The 18,879-nt window shown below is 42.4% G+C and overlaps 1 protein-coding gene across 3 annotated transcripts in view; it reads right to left on the bottom strand.

Annotated features, from left to right (window-relative positions):
• The window catches only part of ZNF536 (zinc finger protein 536), a 449,202-nt gene that overhangs the window by 70,205 nt on the left and 360,118 nt on the right, over window positions 1–18,879 (bottom strand). Inside the window, exon 6 of one of the 3 annotated variants that reach the window (XM_083451814.1) lies at window positions 6,636–6,676. The exons of the other annotated variants lie outside the window; for them this stretch is intronic. Within the exon in view, the coding sequence (XP_083307940.1) occupies window positions 6,663–6,676 (14 nt within the window). The 3' untranslated portion in view covers window positions 6,636–6,662. The remainder of the gene's footprint in view (window positions 1–6,635; window positions 6,677–18,879) is intronic. 3 annotated transcript variants of the gene reach the window in all.

The raw sequence follows: 18,879 nt of genomic DNA on the forward strand, positions 1-18,879 counted from the left end.
TAGATAAATAGGTACCGCTCCAGTGGGAAGGTAAACGGCATTTCTGTGCGCTGCTCTGGTTCGCCAGAAGCGGCTTAGTCATGCTGGCCACATGACCCGGAAGCTGTACGCCGGCTCCCTTGGCCAATAAAGCAAGATGAGCGCCGCAACCCCAGAGTCGGTCACGACTGGACCTAATGGTCAGGGGTCCCTTTACCTTTACCCAGACATGTAGAATGTTGACATTTATTTTAATCTGTTTCCAGTTTATTGCTGATTTTATTTTTGAACGTTTCAAAGAGTTGTTTTGACTGGCAATCTTATTGTTTTATTCTCTATTAAGCCACTTTGAGGGATTTTCTTTGCAGTCAAGCAGTGTATAAATTTTATGAAATAAACAACAAATGAGCAGATATTACCAAACCACCCAATTCATTTCAATGCAATAGCATCCATTTCCCCCCAAAAAAATGTTCTTTAAGAAAGGGCAACCTAAAGCATAGCTGCCGACAAGCACAGATCTGCCCTTAGGATGCATTTACTCAGTCCATGTAGCTCTTCTATGTTTAAGCAAGCTATCATAGCTTTTCATATTGCAGACAGAACTTTTACCTCCCCTCAAACTTAGGGCTCCTTCACATTTTCATTTGCCCTGCCGTTTCCCCCCAGGAAAACCTGGGGTTTCAGAGATGCCAATTTGAATAGAATATTGAAAGGCAGGTAAGCCCCGTCCCACAAAGTATCTTAAGGGAGCGGACTGAAGGGACCTTAGCTCCTAGGAGTTGGCTCCTTAGTTCTGAATCAAAACAAGCAGCAATGGGGTTTTCTGATGCTTGCTGTTTGTTCTGATTGAGGACGAAAGAGCAGGTTTTCCAGGGAAAGCAGTAGAAGAAAGGCAAAACCGCTCTGACACGTTTTCTAGGCACAGAACAGGCGGAAGTGTGGATGACCCCCATAATTCTTGTCAACGTCAAATCTGACATTCAGTCGCCAGTCATCTGTCCATCCAACATATCTGTGAACTGAAATAACTTGGGACAGGAATTAAGCTCCCAACCTTCATAGATTCAGTTGATGGTCTGAGCATTGCTTACCCAAGTAAGTGGGTAACTGTCTGAGCTCATGGTGTGTGGACTCAATTTCCTGGTCACACAGAGAGCTCTAATGAATGTGCAACTTAAATAAATTCAGGCTCTATTCAGACCTTTGGCTGACCATGCAGAAGTCAGAGTGGATCTAAGAGGTATGATTCTACTCCTTCCTGTCCATGCATTCATGACCATTTATAGTATGGGAACAGGGTTGCATAGCAATAAATCAGATTATGCACATCCATAGGTGTACCAGGCTATATATTTTTTGTTTCCTGCATTTGTATCCCACTTTTTTCTCTCCAAGCAGCTCAAGGTGGCATACAATGGTTCTTCCCTTCCTCATTTTATCCTCACAACAACCCTATGAGGTAGGCTAGGCTGAGAGGCAGTGACTGGCCCCTGAGTTCAGCCAGTGAGCTTCATAGCTGAGTGGGACTTGAACCCTGCTCTATCCACTACACCACACTGCCTCTCTTATCTTGTAGTTTGGGCATGATCAATGGACCCTGACATTAAACAAAAAATATTGACCAATGAACACTGATACAACTTTTTAAATGGAGGCACAGGCGTGGCAAAGTAATTTGGGGTTGCACTAACAAGATCTGAAATGATGGCCATTCCTCTGCTGGTTTCAACAGATCTAGAAAAAGCTAATGCTATAAAGATCATCAGCTCCAAAGGCTTGCAGAGAACAGAGAAGAAAATATGAATGCAAATAGGTAAAGAGAGAGAGAAACTCATTTGAAAAAACATTTGAGGGATGAAAACGAGAAGAGTTCCCACCAATGTTTTAAAAGAAGAAAGGTAGAAGTCAGCAAGCAACTTTAATACTAATGGATGGGGCAACCGATGTAACACTTATGCTTAATAACAGCTCTAGGGAAGATCAAGGAAATTAAACACCAGTAAGCTCAACTTCAGCAGTGGGGAAGATATTGGAAACACTAATCAGGGACAAAACAGGGAAAGTTATGATTTAATTAAAGATATTCAGCATGGATTCACAAAAGGGAGATCATACGTAACAAAAACTAATAGAATATTTTGGGGAGGGGGGAACTGCACCGGCAAAAAAAGAACTGAAGACGGATGCTGTGAGCATGATTAACAGCCCCCTGTGTTTCGTTACCACCTGAAACACTGAGCCACTATCCATATCCCATTGTTGTCAGCGAAAAAGCTTGCATGGATTCTTACAGGATTTGGTTTTGCTCCTGAACTTCAGATATTCCGTCAAAGTCGTGGCCTGCCAAAGATGGTACCAAGGAGTAAGACACTGACAACAAACGTCTTTCTTATGGGGATAATAAAAGTAAGAAATCATGGGACCAAAACTTGATGCATTTTAGTCCTAAACCACCCAGACCTGGCAACTTCAGACATTCCTGGAGTGCAGATGTCACCGAGGCTGTAAGCTGTGCAAGACTGGCTGATACTGTAACTGCAGACTGGGTTGAGCAGTGCTAATGTTTCCCAGGCAGAAACGCAAGCCAGTGCACCCAATCCCAGGCCAAAAATGTTTCCAATAATTTCTTCCAGCCCCAAGCAGCACTAGTAGCTGCTGCACTGTCAATGAACTGTATAGTATCCCAGATCCCTTTCAGTTAGCAGAACGGCCGATTATGCAAGGGATGCATCCATCTGGCTAATGGTAGGGCCGGACCTGCTCCTGGCATTACTTTCCATGCTGGTTCCCTTTTGCAATCTGATAAAGGGGGCTGTCCTTTTATGATCTGATTTCAAGGAGAGAGGCATTAAAAGATGGTCTGTCCGATTTCATAATGAAACCGCACTGGTTGCTACCAGTTCTGGAGAAGAAATCAAGCTGATGTTAAGAAGCAGCTATTCAGATGGGATTTCTTGATATGAGCATAAGATGAAAGGTGTGTGGATCTGCCAGCATCAGTAGGAATGACAAGACATTTAATGAGAAGAGAAGGATCTACTCAAAATAAAATACAGACTGCGCACCAAGGCTGAAACAATTTCTTAATCAGTTTGCATCTGTATCTATGTAGTTCTCCATAAAATACTACTACTACTACTACTACTACTACTACTAATAATAATAATAATAATAATAATAATAATATTTGTACCCCGCCCATCTAACTGGGTTGCCCCAGCCATTCTTATGTCATTAAGAAATAAGAGCCATGGTCCCCTGAATTAACTGGACACATGTGGTATCTCCATCTTCCCACCAAACATTTGTTTGCTACAGCTCACAAGTTTCAGATAAGTATTAATCCTAAATCAGCAACAACAACACTCTTTCAGAAAATACTTTCAGATAGTGCTTAGGCCAACTCACTCCAGGAAGCCACCCAACTCATATTTCATGACTCAAATTGCATGGTCAAGGACCATGACAGTCTACAACAGGGTAGACTGTGAGTTAAGACTAAATGATTCTTCATAATTATTAAGAAATCTAGGCTATACTCAAGTGCACTATCCATTTAGTCATCGTAGGGGAAATGTGAAAGTGCTAAAAATGTTTGTCCATAAACCAATAGGTGGTATTTTCAGCCACAGTCTGTATGGAGCCTAGACACCTGCACTGGAGAATTAAGGTGTATTTGTATGTGTGATATACCATCATTTTCTAAATGGGAAAAAATGAAAATTGAACACCAATACTTTCATCAGGCCTGCTTCTTTCTTTCTTTCTTGTTGACATTTTTGTAGATTGTGACAAACATTCATTCTAACATAATTGCCTACATTTTCTTCTTCTTCTTGAATTCCCTATAGCTACAGAGAAATGCTGGAATCCATTATTGAGCTACCCTGATGGCAGGCACTTGATTGACATTTATCTATTTGAAACATTTCCATGCCTTCTTTCCAGGGCTCAAGGTGGCGTACAACAATTGTGATAGCACATTAGAATGCAAATAAACATCAAAGACAAAAGGCACAACAGCAATCTAGTAAAATAAAATAAAATGGGGGGAGGAAAAATCAAGGAGGTAGTCAGCAAGAATAAAGGCCAAATGTTTTGTGATCCCTGCTAAAAGACAGCAAGAAGAGCAAAGACACCCTTTGAGGTGGGGGTTAAAGAGGAGGAGACTGCCCCACAGTCTTGGAGCAACTGGTTTAAAAGTCCTGCTTCTGGCCACAAACATTCCCACTTTATGCAGAAGATGAATTTGAGGCAGAGGGTAAGAAGCTGTTGACAGCAGACTCCAGTCCTCAACCCTCTAGGGCAGGCATGTCCAACTCCAAAGAGACTGTGATCTACTCACATTATAAAAATACTGGCTGTGATCTACCCATTGTTATTGACAGGCGAAGCTTTTTTTAAGGGAGGCAAAGCTGTTGTTGAGCAGCTTTTTTTAGGGGAACCAAATCTTTCTTTGGGGGCGGGAAATCACTAAGCGTCTCATGATCCACCATGTCTAGTGATCTACTAGTAGATCATGATCTATCTGTTGGATATGCCTGTTCTATGGCATCATCACAGCCAACTGTATGTGTGTCGTGTGTGTGTGTGTGTAAATATATATAATTGTCTGGTGTGGCGATGGGGTGAGTAAGGCTGTGGTGGTCCTGCTTCTCAGCAGATAAGTCTTGGATAGGGTTGCCAGGGCCCAAACCTGAGACCTAGCGACAGCCACTGGTTATGTCATAAAGCATGAAACATTGAGCATTAACCAGAGTAGTAGTAGTAGTAGTAATTTAAGGAACTCCTGCCATCCTGGAGTTTCAAGCCCTCCCTCTGCCACCTGGAAGTTGCCACCTGAAAACTTCAGGTCGGCCCTGGAGGTCTGGCAACCCTATACCCAGAAAACAGCAACAGCAGGAGCAGCAGCCATACAACTGGGAAGCTCCGCAGCTGACAGAGGCTTGCACCTGGAAGCCTTTATTATCCCAGAAGAGGAAATTGAAAGGGAAGCGATAAGCATTCCAGACTCTGGGGTGGAGACTGTGAGTGTCAGAACTCCAAATCTCAGGGAAGGGGGAAGGGATAACAGAGAAAAGCCACATTCACATCATACATTTGAAAAAAGCTATGATACCATAGTAGTGATGCCACAGCATCCATAGCAGTGACCAGAGGAGGAATGACCGCTGGGAGGAGCACAGAGAGAAGAAATGCCATGGGGCATCTGTGGAAGCACAACTGGACACCTTCAACTGCCCCATCTGCAACAAAGCATCTCTCTTATCAGCCTCTACAGCTGCAGCAGGTGCTGTAACCTTCCAAGAGTTTGACTTCATCCCCAAATGTGAACTCCTCTTTCATCTCCCAAGACAGATGGCTACCAACAAGAAGATACCACTTTAAGCAGCCATGGCATCCCACAAAGAATTCCGCGAGCTGTAGTTTGCTAAGGGTGCTGAGAGTTGTTAAGAGACCCCCATTGCCCTCACAGAGCTGCATGTCACCCAGTAAGAGGGATTATTAAACCACTCTGAAAATTGTGGCTCTGAGAGGGGAAGTGGGGCCTTCTAACAATGCTCAACACCCATAACAAACTACAGCTCCCAGAATTCTTTGGGGGAAGTCATAGCTGTTCAAAGTGGTATCATAGCACTTTAAATGTATGGTAAATGTGACCAGAGTGTATGGTCACATTTACACCAAATGTATGGTGTAAATGTGACCAGGGACTTTTTTTTAAAGAGATAGCCAAGCAATATTATTTGAATTTAGGTTCCTGGTGATGAGAAGAGGTTGGGACTTCCTGTAGGGGCAATAGCCCCACCAGGTCTTCTCTATAACCCTGACTCAGAAAGACCCCAGGCTGCTGGCCTCTCTTGAACAGAAAGTAAATTGTAGCACAGGGTCTGATTGGGGGACCACAGAAGCAACAGACATCCCCCACCCCCACTGAAATCAATGTCAAAACTACCAATTTTGGATTGTACCCACAATTGTGAAGTCACAGCAAAGATGCAGAAGCAGAGCAACATATCTTCCAACTAAGAAACATATTATTTCAAGTAAGGGGGGAGGGAAGCCTAGAGGTTGGGGGGAGAGCCCTCCCTGCAAATAGAAAGCTAGCACATCAAGATAAGCTTTTCATGTGGTAGAACATACAAACATGCCAAATTCCTAAATGTGGTCCAGGAAGAGCTGTAACATTGTGACATTGCTAACCACGTACTTCAACTCTCAGAGAGGAAAGTGCAGGATTAATTGTTTCACCATTTATTCAGTAATGATGCCTAGCCCCGGGATAACAGGTGTTTTTATGTTTGCTTGCACAAATGGAGCTTCTCTGCTCACAGAGGATCCCCATTCGTCCCAAAAGAGGAAATGAATTTATTTGCATGGTTTTTATCCATTGAATTTGGATTGGAACTCGTGGCAAGAGAGCCATGTATGGGAGTCTAAGCACTGCATCCCCAGATAAAGAGCAGGATGCATTTTTAACTGCTTCTTCTCCCCACCTGACACTTGGCAGTTTTTCATTAGGAAATGTGTAAGGGGGCTTATAGTTATCTAAATAATACTAAACTCACAATAAAGCCTGAATAATGTCCTCCCCTCATTGAAAACCAAAACCACAAATACAAGCTGAATGAAAACAAATTGTTAAAAAATACCTGTCTGGATTTTCTCTTGAAAATCAGTCATTGAGAATCATCTGTCAGTAAGACAAAATTAATTACTACATGTGAAATGGAGAAAATCAACATAAATTTAAATATTGCATAATATTACAAAAAGAATAGGTAATCCTATTATCTATTAGTTATATATGTCTGCAATCTAAAATACCCTTGCCCCTACCCCCCAAAAACTGACATGACATCATTAGATTTAACATATATTTTTTAAACAGATATTGTGTGGGGGAAACTGCCTCCAAAATATAGTAACTTGCAAAATTCAGACATCTTTTTTGTTATTCGTTTGGTGGTAATGTGGAATCCAACTTGATTTGAGTATACCTTTAAATCTATGCCAACCTGGGCCAGTTTTAATTCACACAACCATTGTTGTGTGCATCCCCGATAGCTTCATGTGTGTGATGAACAGGTCACCCGAATCATTCACCTTGTGTGCTTGTCATTGGCATGCCATCACTACTCAACCCACAATAAGGTTGGTGGTATGATTCAAAAGCAGGCGCAAAGTGAAGGATTCGGATCACCCACTTGCATAGACCACTCTGGGCAGGAAACTGTGGCCAGCTGCGTACAGAGCAATTGTGAGAACTGTCTCTGATCCAGCCTGCACCCTCAATATTACATGGCACTCCCATCAGCCACATTATCCCAATCACCTGTCAGGACAGGCCCAAGGCATTTTGTCATGCAGACATGACACAGAGGTGTGTCCCAGGCTCCCTTGATCGTGCCACACAAAGGATGCTGGGACTCTGAACCTATCTGGGAATGCATAGAGTTGCACGTCTGTAACTTCTCGGTTTCTGCTGTGCCCTTCTGAGGTTGCCTGCCGTTTCACTAGCACCTATTTGAATGGCTTGGGTTGTCTGATTGGTTGCTACCATGGGTGGCACAGACCTATCCTAGACTTCTTCAAGGTAGAGAGGGAGTGCAGTGTGGTCACCCATGCTGCTCTTTTCCTTAAGCTAGGGAAGGCAACACTGCTGAAGTGGATGGATCTGGGTCTCTGCAAGGCCAGGTTAGAATCGAAGGTCACATCGATGGGCACTGTGTTCCCAAACACAAAGCCATGTCACACACAGAGAGAGATGCAAGTCCAAGCACATGGAGTTAAAAAGGAAACCCGAACGGACCCCTAATCTGTTCAGAGACACTATATTGGCTTTATTAGGTACACAACACAGGGAATTACCATAATGTCCCCAAGCAAACTTTATTCAGTGTTTATGTAGCGCTAGGGTTTGCCTATATACAATTAAATCAAGTGTTGCAAATATATTAAACCTGCATTTTAATTTGACAAGTGAATTTAGAACTGGGACATCTTTTAAAAGGGTTTCTGGAATTCTAGAATGTTGCGTGTGCTAATGGTTCTGTGTTTGTACCTGGGGGGAGGGGAAACTTTGAGACGCATCCTATATTGTCTTGTGCTCATGGCACAGAAGCCGTGTGTGTGTGTGTGTGTGTGTGTGTGTGTGTGTCAGTAAGAAAAATGAGATGGGTGCCTAGCTGGTGCATGTGAAACACCTATATAGGAAAGTAGCCATCTTCAAATGTCTTAAGGGCTGTCACGTGGAAGATGGAACAAGCTTGTTTTCTCCTGCTCCAGAAGGTAAGACCCAAACCAATGGATTCAAATGACAAGAAGGGAGATTCTGATGAAATATTAGGAAGAATTTTCTGATAGTATGTCTTGTTTGACAGTGGAAAGGGCTCCCATCAGAAAGTGGTGGGCTCTCCTTCGTCGGAGGTTTTTAAAGAGATGTTGGATGGCCTTCTGTCAGGGATTCTTGAGCTGCGATTCCTGCATTGTAGGGGCTTGGACAAGATGACCCTTAGGGTCCCAACTCTACAATTCTGCATATGATTCTATGAAAATAACAGACTCTTCTCAACAAGGATTACCTGACTTGCAGTAGTGCTTCTTCCTTTGCCTCTCACTGAAAGTGCTGGGGTTGTGCTCCCACCGAGACTAGTTCACTATGTTTTGCCTAAAGGTGCATGTTGACTTTTCACCATCTCCCCCAAATATTGGTGTTAGCTGCACCAGCACGAGGCCAACATGACAGTAAGTGGACAAAGCAAAATGCCTCTGTCCTCATGGTAAAAGCATCTCATCAAATCTCCAAAAGGATACCGTATGGTTTAAAGTTATGCAGAAACATACTCCTCCTGCCTGCCTTAGATGGGTTCAAGTTGGGGCCACACCACAGCCAAATCAGAGAGGGGCAAGACATGTGTGGGAGGCAGGGGGCAAGCATATGTTGCACCCCACTGTTGACTGGGGGGTGGAACCAAAGCAGGCTATGTAAGCCATCTCTGCCTCTAGCTAGCCTCTTTTTGTTGCTGTCTCAGCACCCATCCTCCCACCTAGGGCTGCAGCATAGGATTAGCTGGTTGCTTAAGGGCTGAAAAGAATATCTGCACCAATTTTTTTTCCTCCCCCCTTTTTATAACTTTCTACCACAATCTATTTTTCTCATTAATTGATGGAGAGTGTTGGGGAAAATGCTGAAGAGATTTGCAGCACAACACTACTTTGATCTGATCCAGCTGGGCTCTTACGTTCATATATTAATCCTGCCATGTACCCAGAATTACCCCTATTTATACTTTCAAGGGATGGAAACACATATATCAACTGCATGCGTCAAAGCTGCTAAGAATCTGTCAGAGGTGGGTGTGAATTGCCTCCCAGACTCTTCAAATCCAGAGGAAAGCTGTGCAGTGCACTAGATCAAGAATGGATACAGGCCGGGCCAGACTCAGCTCCCTTTCAGCCACCAAGCCGTGAGCCAGTTACTCTCTTGTAACCTACCCCACTTTCACTGGATTGTTCTGCAATAAATCCATCTATGATGTCCTGAGCTTCTCAGAGGAAGCGGTGGGGTGTGTTTGTGCGTAGCACAATACAGGATGGTTGCATCTCACATGCATTCACTGCATGAAGCTTTGAGACATGCAGTTGATATATGCATTTGGATTTCAATCATACGTGGTTCAAATTGTGCAAGTTAAATCCAAGTGAGGCAGAGAGCTTAAAAAATTCTTTTTGCACCAAGTCCTCTGGGGTTACCCAGCATGGAAAGAGCTTTAAAGCTCTTCGCCTTGCTGTGGGTGGAGACACGACCACCTCAGTTCCCATGAGATCTCGCAGGAGCATCTGCAGCCTTCCAGAGTTGATGTACTAAGCAGGCCTTGTACCCAAATCCTCAAGCAAGGTGGAGAGCTTAAAAGCTCTTTTCATGGCATGTCCACTTGGGGTGGGGTCACCGGTTGGGAAAATAGCTTATAATTTCTCTGCCTTTTTTTTACTAGGCAAGGTCCTCTTGCCACATGGGCTCTGGGGGTACAGGGGATTCTTGCTTTCTCCCTTCCCCTGTGGGGCAGCTCCAAGGGTTTGGCTATGCGTGATTTGAATACGTGGAAGCCCAGAACCGAGCCTTCATGTAAGATATGATTGTACTGTAAATAAAAACCTACCCCGCAAATTATCCTTGGGAACGTTCTGACAACTTATTAATGGAACTGAGGAGACTTTGCAATGACAAAGCTTGAGAACTCTTCAGATGGGCTGCGCAGTTGCAAGGGAATTCCCTGTCCAAAAATTCTTGCTTATGGATTGATCCCCAGTGACTCATTCTTTTGAATACGCACAGAACAGCCTTGGACCCTCAGACGTGTTTGTATCTACGCTGAAGGCACAGCATTTCTATTATCTTCTTAAACATAGCTTACTTTCAACATTGCTGCCCCCACTGAGAACAATTCCATGATTACAACGGATAAGGTTCAGGCTTGGCCTGGAAATTCCGGCCTGATACTTTCAGAGCTTAGTGAAAACTGTTTTATGGCAGAAGCTTTATGCTCTATATATATATATATATATATATATATATATATATATGAGATAAATCCTAGCTCACTTTTTATTATCCTTTCCCTTCTCCCAAGGAAACTGTTCACAGTTTAATTTAGAATTGAAGATTTTATGCCACAGAACAAAAATGGGAATGTGTATGTGCATATGCAACCCCCCTCCCCCCCCCAAAAGAGACACGCAGAGAGGACTAGAATCTTATGTCAATCTGATGTTCAGACTTTGACTATGGACACCTTGGGCTCAAATTTCTGCTTAGCCATGAAGTTCACTGCACAATACACTATTTCAATTGAGCATGCCTCATTGCATTTAAAGCACTCTTGTACAACTTTGACTGTCATGGCTTCCCCCCAAGAAGCCTGGGAACTAAAGTTTGTTAAGGGTGTTGGAAATTGTAACTATGTGCCCTTGAAAAACTACAGTTCCCAAGATTCTTTGGTGGAATCCACGACTGTCAAAGTGGTTTGAGTGCTTTAAATGTATGGTGTGACTGTGACCTGTTGTCTGTGTAAAATACGTCAAAGGTTCTGCTAATAATTTACTTTTATATTCTGTGGGTCCTCTGTGTAACGAATTTATATATAGTTCACAGTGGCAAAATGTATTAGGGGCTGATGAAGACCCCCACAGTTGCCTGAAATTCTGGGGAAACTGCTTTGTTAAGGCTTGCTGTAAACTAGAACTCTGTAAAGGGTAAAGTACATCAGGGCATAGAGTAGCAGTGCCATTGGGGCCATGGCCCCAGATGTGGATTTCTGAGGGGGAGAAAAGCAGGCACTCCCATGCAGATGTCCCCAGTGTGGCCCAGCTCAGTGCTCCCAGTGTCAAAGGAGCCAATGCTCGGCACCGGGACAGGCCATGCTAGTGGTGCCTGCTTCATTCCTGCCAATTGCTGCATTGCCTGGCCAAGCAGTTTATTCCACAGGTCAACAGGCAGCACAACATACCCCTGCTTGGCTCCAATGTGGGGCAGGGTACCTCCATCAGTGTCAGCAGTGAGGGCTGGGGTGCCACAGTAGGCTCCCTCACCTTCCGCGCCCCCTGCCCCCCAGCGCACATGTACCTGGCTGTCGCTTGCTCACACAATGCCACTGAACTACAATGCCCAGAATTCTCTGAGGGGAAGGATGTGCTTCAAATGTGTGGTGTGTACACAGCCTAAGTGACACAAGAGGGAAGCACTGTGTAAATATTGCCTGCCTGTCCACACATACATAAAAATAAAATAAAAAATGCTACCCCTTTTCAGACATTCAGTGACTGAGCTTGCGAGAACTGGGATTCTGCCAAATGTTCCCTTTTATAAGATTTGTGAGTGGTATCCAAGTAAGTTCTACCTAAAATGGACCCATTTAATTGAAGTTAACCCTCTCCATTAACTTCAATGGGTCTACTCTGAGGAAGACTTCCTCTGCACTACACATTTAAAGCTGTATCATACCACTTTAAACAGTCATGGCTTCCCCCCAAGGAATCCTGGGAACTATAATTTGTTAAGGGGGGGGCAAGAGTTGTTAGGAGACCCCTATATTCCTCTCAGAGAGCAGCAGATCACAGTGTTCCCTGGGAAGGGGGACTGATTGTTAAACCACTCTGAGAATCACTACTCCAGGCTGTTGGTTCCCAAAACAAATGAAATCATCCCACATGGCTATGAGAAGGTGCAGGGGCAATCTCCAAATCTGGATCAAGAGCCTGTCAGCTGGTTCCCTAAATATCAACTACATCAAGCATCAGGTGGTCTGAGAAATGGGACAAGGTCCTTCACCCTCATCTAAGTTTGCACTTGGTCATCAAAACTGCACTCCAGAGCAACGACTGGGCAAACTCCCAAGTTATGGCTGGCAAATTTGCAGATGTTCACTAATACAACGGCAAAAGCACAAATAGGTCTAAATGGGTCTTTATAGGCACCATCCACAGAGTGTGTTTGCCAACACGCATCTCCGGTTGCCAAAGTTAGAAAATGCCTGATACTGCAAGCACTCCATTTTAGCTTTCTTGTCTTTCCTCACTAAATACACTTATAAAAAAAAGAACAACGGCCAAGAACAATTGTAAGCTTAATAACAGTTGAAGAATATTCAGCAGATGGCACCATCTAGACTCAACTAATTTCTGGCCAAGCAATCTAAATCCCAGTTGTAGGCAAGGACACATAAACAAAATTTGGTATCGATGAATAGGGAAAGTGGTGACAAATAAGAGGAGCTGATGACGGCATCTGTCTGTGCTGTAATTGTGTTAGTGTTTGTGAATGTGGCTAATGCAAAAAAATTCATAATAGACTAGGTTCGGATTTCTCACCAGCATTGATCCTGTTGTGCTCCTGATACTAAAGGACCAAAGAGCAGAAGTGTAAGTGACATAATACCATTGACTTGAGATGAAAGCAACCTCACTTGAACAGAATGCTGAACCATAGTTTAGTGTGATGTGCAGGAGCCTACTTCCCCTCCATCCTCAGGCACAGCTGCAAGGCGAGTGGAAGGATCTCCTTTCATTTCCAACCAGCCAGAGTTTGCCATGATATCCGAACCAAGAACTGTGATGAGTTTCAGTTACAGTTTGTCCAATCAAGTCAGGATCATAAGCTTGTCCAGGCAAGCCATGCTAGTTAACGCTAAACACAGTTCATTCCAGTTGAGACATAACAACAAACCATGGCTGCAAACCATGACTTCCAGTCACCTTCTTGTACCTACACTGGAGAAAAAGAGGAGAGGAAGAGTGCATGAGTTCAAGGCTCATTCACATAGCACTAAACCATAGCTGAGTGTGACATCTGAACAAAGCCAGCTTTTTTCCACCAGTGATATTAGTGCATATAGATTTCCATTACTTATCTCACTGGAGCCACACAGTTTTTAAAGCATCACAGTGATGACGAAGCAGCTTAGCCATGTGGATGCAGATGATTAAAAGAAAGGGCTCTCTTTCCCTGAAATCTTAATTCTCATTCTTCCCGCAGCTCCCTCTCTAACTCTTGCAAGTTGGTAGAGAAGGCTGCTTTAACAGCATGCAGAGTTTGGGGTAGGCTGAAAGGGGCACGATAGAATATGGGACCAGAGGTAGCTCTAGGAGAATGTGACCAGTATAGTCACACTGTACATGGGGATTCTGGGGCACCAGAGCAGGCCCCACCACTGTTACTCCAATGGAAGGCGAGAGGCGGGGGGCAGGATTTTGGTGTTCCACAGGACACCACTGAAATTTGAGACGCCAAGGTCCACCATTGATGGGGCACATTTTTTAAAAAGAAAAGAAATAAATCAGTAGGGTAAACATTCTCCATAGAGCTTAGCTGTGATTATGGATTCAGAGGCAGAGCTATTTACTATTTCCCCAATGTTCAACAAGATAATGAAACTCAGGAAATGCAATCAAACTCTCCTGCCCCACCCTTTCACACGACACATCTCCACCTTGGTGGTATCCAAACCTGCCATCTTTATCTACACCAATGGATGCCTAATTTGATCTTCCATTTACCCTGGCTTCTGATAACTGAAATACTTTGGCTAAAAACCCACTTTGCAGAATATTAGCTTAGCAATCCTGCAGGGCTGTATATTACAGGAGGTCTTTATTCTGATCTAGATCAAGGGTTCTCAAACTGTGCTCTGCAGACCACCGAGCTTCCTTCAGGTGGTAGGTGCACAGTGTGTCTGTGGATCTGTGGTTGAAAACAGGAGTCATGTTAAATATTCACATTGATTTTTAATTTCATTTGAGCGGCTTCTTTTATTTCTAGTATTGTAGTTTATTATATTCTGCAATAAACTACAATAGGTAAAAAAATAAAAGAAGCATTAAAAATACAAAAAATAAATAAATCATACAGCATCTAGCACAATGCTTTACAACTGCTATGAAAAGAAATCATTAAGTGGTCTACCAAGACCTTCAGCAATTTTCACGTGTTCTGTGGGGAAACAAAAAGTTTGGGAACTACAAATCTGTATCATAGGTTAGTTTCATCTCCACTTGTAGTGAAGGCAGCTGTTTTGGAGAAAGAGAAATCAGAAGACAAACACACGAATTTACCACCTGCAGTGAAAGGTCGTATCTGCTTTGCTACCTGAGCCCAGCCTGCACTTTCCATATTGTTCAAACAGGCTCTTTACTATCTGCCAACCGTACACGCAACTAAATTAAAATTGGCTCAGTGCTAACGAAACGTAGCAAATTGAGACAGAATCAGGTCAGATTTTTGTTTGAATTATCTTGCAGAGTTTCTAACCTGGCATGTTACTTAAATCAGCCCACCCCACCCTCACTCCCCAAATAAAAGGATATGCAGAATGGATGGAAAAGCTGGAAACGTATTTTCACCTTAGCCAGCATCAAGACACATGCACACGTCCCATTCATTCATTCCAATAGGTCTTGCATGGAAGATAGTTCTGTCCAGATAGATCAGTGGTTCCCAAAGTGGTTGGTAGAATTGCCTAGGGGTGCTAAGTTGCAAAGGGGAGGCAGGAGGTACTGGACTATCTGAAAACCTGGTATCACTGGATCACATTCATCCATTGTGTTGAATAAATTAAACTAAATAGTTTTAATTGGATTTTGAATAAATCTGCAATTCATTGTTACTATTTTGAATTTTATTGTGTTATTATCTTCCTTAGTGATTTGTGCAAATCACTATTCTGATTGATGCTTTTTATAGGGTAGGGGGCACTGGGGATGAGTTTATGGAACCAAGGGGGGGTGCCCCCAAAACATCTGGGAAGTGCTAAGATAGATTACTTCAATGGGACATTCCTCTCTTTCCATATACAGTGGTACCTCAGGTTAAGAACTTAATGCGTTCTGGAGGTCCGTTCATAACCTGAAACTGTTCTTAACCTGAAGCACCACTTTAGCTAATGGGGCCTGCCGCTGCCACCACATGATTTCTGTTCTCATCCTGAAGCAAAGTTCTTAACCTGAGGTACTATTTCTGGGTTCACGGAGTCTGTAACCTGAAGCGTCTGTAACCTGAAACATCTGTAACCCGAGGTACCACTGTATAGAAGTTATAGTCAGATCATCTTATTTTTCCCACTGCAAAACATTTTTTTAAAAAATCATGCTGTTAATTACTCTACGCATCAATGAACTCACAAACTCTGGATAAAACAATCTGAACCAGCAGACCAATTTCTTTACATATATTTTTTATTCCAAAAAACCTGCACGCAACTCTTTCTCCTCTACAGGAAACCCAACATTTTTCATGTTAGACTGTAGCTAATTATTGATTGGTATCATAAGCTCGTCAAGCACTCAAAAGGAGCTTTCCAAGGAAAGTTTGTAGGCAAGCATATGGTAAACCCGTCCAGTCCATATGACTGGTTGAACGCCGACCATTAGTGTTGATACAATCTTCCCTCAATATTATGACAGCAATTGTCAATGGGACTTAAATTGCTGTCAAACTTACCCGACTAACTTACAGCAGAACAGTCAGAGAAAGCCAGCTCAGTGACTCAAGCCAATAAGACCTTTTTTTTTACCCCTTTTCCTCCTTCTCCTAAACACTTGTTCATATTATCCATTTGTATAAAGGTCTTTATAGAGGTTTTTTTTGTTTGTGTGTGGCTTCAGCAATTAGCAATCTGAACATTCAGCTTCCTGATGCACCGCAAACCAGTGTATATGAAATTGCATGTGTAGTTCCTTTCAGGTCAATTTTTTCAGCATGCTCCCTTGATTTCTTGATTATTGAGCTTGAAATCTGTGAGCAGAGCCACTCAATATATCTCCCACAACTCTCTTTGTGTATTTGAACAAGCAAAATAACTTCTTTCATGTGTGCATTCATGCATTCACACACAGACACATTAAGCACACTGGATATGATCCAAAGTCCACAAGGGACTAACAATGAAGAATGTCCCACTCTCACAGTTGCATGTTTTGCACATTCCTACACACAAACAGGAATTTTGTGGTCTCTGTGTGCATGGAACTCTATGGGTTGTATACAACACTAGTCTTACACAGAGTAGATCTATCAAAGTTAATGGACATGGTTAACTTAGGTTCACTGCTTTCAGTGGGTCTACATTGAGTAGGGCTTAGTTGGCTGCAACCCTGTGTCCACAACAGAGCCTCAGCATGCATACCAAAACCACTGGATTGTGACTTTTATTGGGAATTAAGTCAATGGAACTCTCTGGAGTTAAGGCAATGAACTTTTGCAGTCGTTTGTTTGGGATCAAGGCTGAAGTTTCATGATTCTCATGAATCATGACATGCAAGTGAAATAATAAATATATTTATGAAGAAGTAATTTATTATTATTCCTATTTCAATGGAACTTCCATAGAAGTATGCTCGACACCATGGTCTGGGTACAACAGATTTGCTAATTTTGCAAAGGACTAAACTTAGGAGCAGCTCCTTCACCTTACATCATTACTACTGTCACACATTTGAGTTTATGGTCTGCTAGGATGCAAATATCCTCCAAGAAGCTCTTGGATCCTCAGCTCATGAAATGAAAAGTAAGTTCCACTGATTTCCATGGGACTCATTTCCTGAGTAAGTGTGCTCAGGATGATCCCCACATTTTAGGACACAATCAAGGAGAACACAGAAAAGGTTAACGGAACAAGGAGGAGGTAACATTTAGGAAACTGCACAATAAAGCATCACTTCACAAATAATAAACAGGTTGCTTATGCAGTTCTGTTTTGAAAATCAGTAATAAAGGCATAACTGATTCCTTCCCTACATTATGAATTAAAAGCTGCATTTTTACATAAGCAGTAAATAGAAATGGTGTCCCTCTCCATTTAGGTACACTTTGCATTCATTTTGACTGAATAGGAAAAATGTAATGCAGAAATCTATGAGAGAGTTTTGGTTTTTTCATTCTACTTAAGCAACTTTCAAGAAAGCCACCATTGGTATTAATGAGATGTATAAGCACATAAAATTCATCCCCATATCCCTATATGGGAAAAAGTCCAAACAAAAGGCAACATGTTCTCTTTGTTTACAATCTTCCCTCTTTCATCGGTGACCTTTTAAAATATCTATTCTCACATATCCCTTAAAGAAATCACAGTTGTACTTAAATAGACTAGGAAAACTGGTGTGGGATTCCAACATCTTTATCATCTTCCTTTACCTGCTGTAAACAATTTTCCTCATTAATATGAGCAGTGGTAGGCTGAGTATTTTTTTTTTTTATGATCATCAAATCAATTTTCATTATTTGAACAGGCAGCATGTATTGAAAACAGCCAAACCAAATGTCACCAAATGTGTCTCAGCTTTAAGGAATTCAGCCTGCTGTGATAGCAGGCAACACACGGGAACTGGGTGAATCCAAATATTAACACTCTAGTCCTGAACTTTTGGATCACTATGTCATCCTGCAATGCCAAAAATATCTGTAGTTATCACATCAAATGTTTCGTTAGTGTGCTGGTGTAGCTGTTGGTACATTGCATCTAAGCACTTAGAATCATAGAATAATAAAACCGAAGAGTTGGAAGGGGCTTGAGGGCAGGGCCAGATTTAGATGAAGAGAGGCCCATGGCTACTCCACTTGTGAGACCCCATCCCCACCCCCCACCCTCACAACTCGAATAAAATGGAAGAGTGTTATAAACAAAATTGAGTGAAGCCAAGGTTGATGATGGGTATTTAAAATTCTGCAATTCACAATTTCTCCTCTAAAAGACATAAGATATTGTTGTTAAATACCATGGTGATTTTTAAAAAATGCATAAAATTAACACTGAAAAACTTTTGCAATAACTGAACCTTGTAAACCTGGGCAGGCCGCAGGCCTGGTCTTCCTGTTATATACCTGCTGGGATTGACAAGGTACCTGACCCTCACCTGAATCTCATAGCTCTCCTGATGAGTGCTTTGTTCTGCAGCCACAGTGTGGAAATAAAGGATGAGATTGCCCACCAGATACCAGGCACTCTACTATTCAAATTAGGCCCCAGTGTTTTTGTTACAATCCCCTTCTCAATTAAGTAATCAATTTTAATCTAGAATTTAAATTCTCAAAACTTTCTTATTTCTTAATTCGAGCAAGTAAACTACTGCTATCAGTTCGTTACAAACAGTATTTCTACCTGCAACACACTTGCAATTAACCAACTAGAAGGATTACTATTAATAGCACCAGTTTTCCTATAACTTGATATTGCTCGATAGTTTTGATGAACTGCAAAAGCATTTTTAGTTTGCTTTCTGTTGCCACCCTGGAACTTTTCTTTATCAGTGCGACTTTGTTTTGTACTTTTCCTTGCAAATGAAGGAAAACAACTTTTCTGTTTGTATATGTTGATAATATAATTTTGGTTACTGGGGACAAAC

Source organism: Podarcis tiliguerta (genome assembly GCF_965153285.1).
Source record: "Podarcis tiliguerta genome assembly, chromosome: 8".
In the NCBI taxonomy this organism is placed as follows: Eukaryota; Metazoa; Chordata; class Lepidosauria; order Squamata; family Lacertidae; genus Podarcis; species Podarcis tiliguerta.